The sequence below is a fragment of the Sphaeroforma arctica genome, assembly GCF_001186125.1.
Source record: "Sphaeroforma arctica JP610 unplaced genomic scaffold supercont1.610, whole genome shotgun sequence".
Lineage (NCBI taxonomy): Eukaryota > Ichthyosporea > Ichthyophonida > Sphaeroforma > Sphaeroforma arctica.
The window spans coordinates 9,319-17,092 of record NW_014039948.1 but is presented as its reverse complement, the minus strand read 5'-3'; the positions used below and the strand labels follow the sequence as shown (position 1 = coordinate 17,092).

The 7,774-nt window shown below is 39.0% G+C and overlaps 2 protein-coding genes across 2 annotated transcripts in view; both read left to right on the top strand.

Moving 5' to 3' along the window:
- The first annotated feature begins 3,504 nt into the window (after nucleotides 1-3,504).
- On the top strand, nucleotides 3,505-5,304 carry SARC_07584 (hypothetical protein). The gene is made up of 3 exons (XM_014298465.1): nucleotides 3,505-4,289; nucleotides 4,462-4,761; nucleotides 5,035-5,304. Exons 1-3 carry the CDS (start codon nucleotides 3,796-3,798, stop codon nucleotides 5,108-5,110), a joined length of 870 nt encoding a protein of 289 aa, XP_014153940.1. The 5' UTR covers nucleotides 3,505-3,795; the 3' UTR covers nucleotides 5,111-5,304.
- A 1,412-nt stretch (nucleotides 5,305-6,716) lies between these two features.
- Nucleotides 6,717-7,774, top strand: part of SARC_07583 (hypothetical protein) — a gene marked incomplete at its 5' end in the record, with an annotated part of 5,232 nt that continues 4,174 nt past the window's right edge. The window contains 2 exons of the mRNA XM_014298464.1: nucleotides 6,717-6,822; nucleotides 7,046-7,133. Of these exons, the coding sequence (XP_014153939.1) occupies nucleotides 6,717-6,822; nucleotides 7,046-7,133 (194 nt within the window). The remainder of the gene's footprint in view (nucleotides 6,823-7,045; nucleotides 7,134-7,774) is intronic.

Below are 7,774 nucleotides of genomic sequence, written 5' to 3'. Positions count from 1 at the left end.
GTGTGTGTGTGTGCGTGTGCGTGTGTATGTATGTGTGTGTGTGTGTATGTATACGCGTGTGTGTGTTTATGTGTGTGTATGTGTGTGTGTTCGAGTGTGCGTATAATTGTCTACACATCTATCTCCCTGTCTTTTCTCGGTACAACACACGAGTCTCTCGCACGCATCGATTTAGGGTTTAGGGTTTTAATGTTTCAGTGTTAGATGGTATCACTGACAGTGCATTGCTATCAGAATATGTTTGTGGCTGTAGTAGATATCACGTTTCTCTAAATGGTCTTAAGCTGACTTCGTCCCCTTTCATCAGTTGCCACATACAATGTAACTGTGTACCTGTGAGTTATCACATACTATGTAACTATTTGTATGCGAGTTGACCTAAAAGCTCAGAGCATATTGTACTACATTGGGACGGTTGAAGAACTTCTGAGCCTTTTGGATAATATCACATACATATCCCTCACCTGCAATCCGTTAAAGGTTTATTATTTTATCTATATATTGATTCAATTCACATCAGTTTGCTATGAGTTTAATTGCCACATTTGCGCAATGCGTTCAATCTACTCACAGGAAAATATAACGACAGAGGAAGCCTATGCCAAATGCAACAGGGACGGGTTCATGCCACTGCGGGATATGGATGACTCAGATGATGATTGACAGACAAACATGAATAAACATAAAAACTCTAAACCCTAAAACTCTAAAAACCCTAAAACACGCAGATAGGACGAAACATGCAGATATGAATAAACACGCAGATAAGACTAAACGCTTCAATATGAACAAGCACGTATATACGGAGGAGCACTTAGATGTGATTAAACACGTAGATATGCCCAGTTCCAAATAACTACAGAGAAAGGATTATAAGGGTTGAGCATTCTGTTGAACATCAACGTCACTATCACAGAGATACGTGTCTAAGAAGAGATTCGGTGGTACGAGGAACCATCTACCGTTGAGAGTACTATGGATGTTAGACCAGACGTATATATATATATATATATATGTGTGTGTGTGTATGTGTATGTGCATGTATGTATTACATTAGTAGAGAGTGGTACATTCTCGCACATAATCAGTGATACTTCGATAGCAAAGCGTTATACCTTGACATTCTCGATATGCGATGGATAGTTCACACAACGGGTCAATATGCTGGAGATGCCCTTTGTTGAAGTTCTGTCCATTGTTCGTAAGTCTCAGACAACTTAAAGAACTTGTCGATGAGTCATTCTCATCCTAACCCTAAACCTCTAAACGAAAGGGCTTGTGCCAAGCTATGTCTTACATGGATAGTATCAGCGAACAACTGTTTATGTCTATATAACTGACAACAAGACTATGGCACATGGACTATACAGATGAACCACGGGTTATGTCTATATAACTGACAGCTTGACGATGCCGCGTTTCCGGTGTCGACACTACACTACAATTTGAGGCTTACATAAGAATATAATCTCTATCTGCGTACATGCAGGAATGCAGAACCCTTTACCCGAAATCTGAACTGTGAAGTCACCCACACTACAGTTTTACAAGGCTAAGCGATACACCATACAGCGCATGTGCACCGAAACTGTCTGGTATACAGTTCTAACATACACCCATGTAGCAGAAGACTTGCGTGTGTTAGTTCAGTTGTGGCATACAGCCATATACCATCACACTTGCGTGTGTTAGTTCAGTTGTAGCATACATCCATATACCAGCACACTTGCGCGTGTAAATTTAGTTGTAGCAGAAGACTTGCGTGAGTTTCCTTCGTGCACATCAAGCATGTACAACCACAGACAAAATGTAGCAAACACCGGAAATTTTCACGAGTTTAGTGAGATGGATTCAGAACACCTTTTTATTAGTCTATAAATATGTGCAAGGACGCCATGTGACCGATTGCGGCCACTCGATCCTTAACATCTTTTTACACATGCCTACGAGCCAGTGAGACCGCATGTGATGCTCGTGGTGCTGCCACCATTCCTCATAGAACTGTGTCGTAAACTTTAGAATGCACACGCGAGTGTACAACTACTTGCTATACCATACCCATAACCGTACGAGAACTCATCAAATTTTTCTGGCAAACACAGCCGGAGACTTCTGACAGCCTTTGCTCCTACAGACTAAGAAGGTCGCACGTGTGTTGACGGTGAATGCTGCAAACGGCCTCAACAGCATATGTATATATGGCAGTATCAGTCGCATCTGCTATTAACGACAGTGGTGACCACACGACAGGACACACGTAACACGTATTCACACAATCCTGTAAAGGCAAACCGCGCTCCTGTCATCTGTGACATTCCTAGTAGGGTTACAAGTGGCAGTAGTAAACTATGTAACTCTGACTACTACATACGACTATAAGTTACAAAGTCAGACAGTTCTATAGACAAACCCACACATCCGTCACCTGTGGCATCACTAGGGTTAGAAGTAACAGTAGAAAAACATGTAATTCAAATGTAAGTTACAAATGTATATAAGTTACAAGGTCACACAGTTCTACATAGACGATCCCGCACTCCTATCAGCGCACCCATGACTGTGTGACACCACTCTCTGTAAGTAAGAAGGTTAAAAGTTATGCAATATTTTATTTAAAAAAATTCAAAATCTCCATGGCTGGCCTACACGTGTAAACGTTTAACGTATTTTTTTTGTTGAATGGATGCTATCATGACGATCACTGTCTGAAAGAGAGAATAAAAAGTATTTAGACATTTGATGATTTGAGGGAGAAGTGAGAACGCACGAGGCCGCCGCCGTAGGACTCGATTTTATGATTTTATCACAAACACATTGAGAAACTGCTCACTCGAGCATTCATCCGGGGAAAACCCAATATGAACAAAAATAGAACTATATTCCGAAATAATTACTATATTTTGCACCTAAGAACCTTAAATATTGCACCCTAATTAAGTATATAGGGCCAGTCCAACGAAAGCGGGAAAAGTATATATTTATACGTTCTATATATCGTAAAACGCTAAACGTATAGTTTGACGTTAACAACTGATCCGTGGACTATGGGAGTCTGGGACTGGTAAACCCTTATATTTAGAAAAAAAAATGGCGCGTGGTTGTCAATTTTTGTAAATATCATAATTTATAGTCGAACAATACATACAAACAAATATGAAATACAAAAGGGCGAGATTTCAAAAAATAAAATAAATTAAATTAAACTCCAAAGGCAAATATTATTACACCATTTCACAAATTCTTGTGACCCAATTTACCAATCACTAGTCTGATGTCAATCAGCCACCAATCAATACACTCACACAACTTTCCTTCTTCCACTGACTTTTCAGGTCACAGGTCTCGTCACGTTGACATCCCGTACGTCAACGTCACCTATTCACCTGCAGGTTTTTCGGTCAATTAATCTTGTGGCTGTGACTTGAGCTGTGGGCGTGAGGGCTAGTAGTAAATACTAAATAGTCGATAGAGAGAGCTATAGCCCCTTTAGATGAGGCATACATACTGGCATAGTGTATCGCATAGGCGTAAAATAATAAATACATATTTAGCTTTATTTGTGAACTATAGTAGAAGCAGGAGATATATCACATGTTTTTTGGGACTTGGGTTCTGACTTTTTAGAGTTGAAGTTATAGTCTTCTTGTTGAATATTTTAGCAACACATGTGCATGTATATATCGTAGACCTGGAAGGATAAATATTTATTCCACATTCTGTTCAGGATTATTCATGAAGTAGCCTGGAATCGCACAATCTACAATATATAGTTTAGATCAAGATAACCTTAACAAAATGGCTCAAATACAAAATATTACACGGTCGTTCGCCGATTTCCAAGGGGAGGATGGAGATTACACCAATGCCCCACTCATGTCATTTCAGGCGCTTATCGTCATGGCAATCGTATACTTAGTATTACGATTTGGACTTGAAAAGTATATGGTAGACAAAAAACCAGTTGATACGCAGTTTCCTGCTATGGTTTCTAACGCGCTCCTGGCAGTAGGTTCGGCATGGATGTTTTGGGGATTTGCTTCACAATTATACGAGAACTGGTCGGCAGAAAACTGGGATCTTAATCTCCTCGTGTGTGATCCTGATCTGAAGCTGCAAAACAGCATGGACAAGTTCATATACGTGTTCTACCTTAGCAAGTTTTGGGAATATATCGATACCCTATTCCTGATCTTGGGCAAGAAGCAGGTCATCGGACTTCACTGGTTCCACCACTTGATTACTCCATCTATCTGCTGGGTTGCCTACCAGTACCCTGGTGCTTGTGCATGGTATGTTCTTAGCTCAAGACTTTTTTTATCTGATTTATAGTTTAGGGATGAGAAAGAGCTACAATTTGTATGCAAATGAGGTAATTAGTCAGTTTCATTTATCGGTATACACTAACGAAGCGAATAGCTTTTTAAAGTACTAACTGGATTATTTTTTCGTTGTTGAATACAGGATGGGACCGCTTTCAAATGCGTTCGTCCATGTCTGCATGTATACTTACTATACACTGACTTACTTCTCTATGCCGAGAACTTTCGGGAAATACATCACTCAGATTCAAATCACACAGTTCCTTGGCAATGTTATGCTGTTTACGGTCATATTCGCGAACTTGTTGTTTGGCCAGGGGCATCAGCAATGCGGTGGATCGTGGTTATTCTACATTTACGTGATGGCCAATTATGTAAACTTCTTGTTTATGTTCAAATCATTCAACACGGCACGCTTGGCCAAGCTGAATAAGAAGAAACGGTAAGCATATTATTTCTGGCGATTATTTGTATATATATATATACAGTTTTGGTTAGATTTAACGTTTTCGTCACAATCTGCGAAAAAAAGAGAATGTATAACGATATGCTTCCATCAATTGCAACCTGTGCGAATAGAAAAAGATCACCTATGACCAAATGTCCTTCTATTCGGTCAGCCATGTTTTTGATTTCCACTTTCACCCTAGAGGGTCATAGAACATATGTTCATCAATCTGTTCAAAAGTCTACATATTCCATTGCCAAATTGCAGTGCCGCGCAACTGGAACGTGAGTCAAAGGCTGCGTTTGCTGAGGCGGCACTTGATGAGCAGAAGAAGAGTAGGTGATTGAATTAACTACTCCTTATAATAGGAGATACGCTGGACTTGGAAGACAGAAAATAGTTTCAGTATCACTCGGATCACGGAATTACTAGTCCAAAAACACATAATTAACTTAGTTAACATTTAATTGGACGCATCCCGGGTACAACGATTGCGTGCCCAGTAACGCTCGAAATAAATAGATTTTTAAACCGCAATTTGCATAGATGCCTATGCTGTCATGAGTTTCCAATGCGAGTTATTTTCCCTAATGTGTGGAAGATATCAATTTTGTTTGAGCTAAACCATTGCACTAAAAAAGAAGTTAAGGTGTATGTATATAGGTATATATATATATATTATGTATATATACATACATAATATTAATATATATGTATAATTGTATATATATATATTATTCGAAACTACCGAACAAGTATGCAAAGGAACACGAATCAAACTTGATTTGGTTTTTCATTGCTTCACCATTCAGTCCTCCATGGTTTATTTTGACCAGTGTGCGATTGGTCATGGCATAGCCTCGCATGGCTTATTCACGTGTTCCTTTCTAATGAAGTTTGCGTGCAAGCAACATAGGGCGCACTAAATCCATAGTCATTCGAATAGTTTGCATACTTGCTCCATCATATTTCTATCTGGTATTGAGATCATGCACCAAAGCAGAGTTCGGTTCACTTTTTTTAATTTCAACGACAGTGCCTGAATATTACAATCAAAGCTTCGATTACTGTTTCTGTAAATATTCAAAACAAGTATGGATATGTATTTGCGAAATATTTTAGCGAGGATAGAATGGGCTCGGCGTCTCATCTATGTGCGGTGCATACAACCACGTGAAAGTGATGGATTATAGTTGCTTGCCTCCATCCCCCACTCTCAGTACAGTATAAACTGCCTCGTGGTCGTGATTGGAAAGATGAGTATTATCGGATCCCATGCAACCAGAGCGTTTAACTCGAAGCGCTCTTCATTTCTATTTTTTTTGTTATAGATTAGCCGCCGCTTTCACTCTACTCTGCTCATTGTCAGAACACTCTTCAAATGAATGTATCACGAAGGCGAGCATTGAATGGCACTGCGATTATAATTGCCAATTCAATATGAAGCTAGAGTTCGCTATTACTGATGAGTCTATTTTATAATATGCGCACCAGTATAGTACCACTACTGGAGACTTCCGCGTAAGAAGCCTTTCTCTAAGGGAATTGCACAAAAATACAAGTATAATGCACATGGGCTTCCAAAAGTTCTAACGTTGTATTACGTATGGAATCGACCTCATCAATGTTCAAACTGTGCGCATTCGGGGTATTTTTGGCGCGTTACCATGTTTACTTCTGAACACTTCTTCATAGAATCCTAGCCGCCTGAAAATCTACTTGTCCGGTCAAAACCCTATTTCCTAAAGATAGGGTTCAGACTTCTCACTTCAATAAATATAGGCAATGTTTATATACGTTCGAATGTACAGTAACTACAAGATACTTGTATAGTACATATCTCAGGAGTACTCACACACGTGCATGTTAAGTATCAGTCTATGTACTCTACTAAAACCTTGACAGCGTCCCATTTATCTTTGAAAACGTTTAGTGTGTAAAATACCAACATGGCTGTAAGTAGGCCCCAATTCAAAGGTCTTCTGCTGGACATGGATGGCACACTTGTTGATACGGATCACTTACACTTTGCAATCTTCCAAGAAATGTGTATAGGTATGTGATTTTTATGGTTGAATATTAACCAGTTTTGTGATCCAGTGCTTTGATTAATTTTATAGAACTAGTTTAATGATACTTTCTACAAAAAAAAGATGTGAAATGATATTGATTTTAATAAGTACATTATGCTAGTTGCATTTAGCTATATACCTCTATTGAGCACATCAGGATCATGCTGACGTATGTACAGTGTACTAAAATGATCCACCACACACAGAGTATGGCTTTACGGAGTGTTGTCCGCTAACCCGGCCGTTCTTCAATACTCACATCTGCGGACGCAACAATGCGCAGATCATGGAAAGGTATGCGCAATTCAGATGCTTGAAATTCCAATGAAGCACTGAGGGCACTGGATACGTATGCCTGGTTTAAAAATGCATGAAGTGCTTTAACTTATCAACGATCGATTTTCCACACGATTTATATTATTCTTATATAAATGCCCTGTTTTCTTGTCGACGTTGGGGTGCCTTTTGCTAGCTTTTGACAAATATGCGGAACCTCTGCCGGAATGAACAGTCTGACTTCGGTAGGCACTTCCGTATGGACGTTGACCAGTAGGTCGTTAACTAACTATTGTCTACTACTCATTTACGCATGCGCTATAGCATATAATACTACGCTTAACACTAACTCATCTATCCCATTATTTATATGCTAGAGATCGCACGAATTGAATTGGCAGTTGTTGTAAGCTGTCCAAAGACCTGGTGGTCAAGTCGATATCAATGTACCCTTTGAATGCACGAATCGTTGACAGCAGCTTTGATCCACACTTTTGTACATGTTTGCTTATATATATATATATATATATATATATATATGTACACACACACACACACACACACACACACACACAACATATATATATATATATATATATATATATATATATATATATATATATTATATATATATATATACTATACTATACACACAACAC

What these genes read in the sequence shown, in the direction of transcription:
- SARC_07584 (XM_014298465.1), top strand. Translation starts at nt 3,796, where the DNA reads ATGGCTCAAATACAAAATATTACACGGTCGTTCGCCGATTTCCAAGGG. An exon ending in TACCCTGGTGCTTGTGCATG is followed by an intron (nt 4,290 to 4,461) that starts GTATGTTCTTAG and finishes TGTTGAATACAG; the next exon opens with GATGGGACCGCTTTCAAATG. An exon ending in AAGCTGAATAAGAAGAAACG is followed by an intron (nt 4,762 to 5,034) that starts GTAAGCATATTA and finishes GCCAAATTGCAG; the next exon opens with TGCCGCGCAACTGGAACGTG.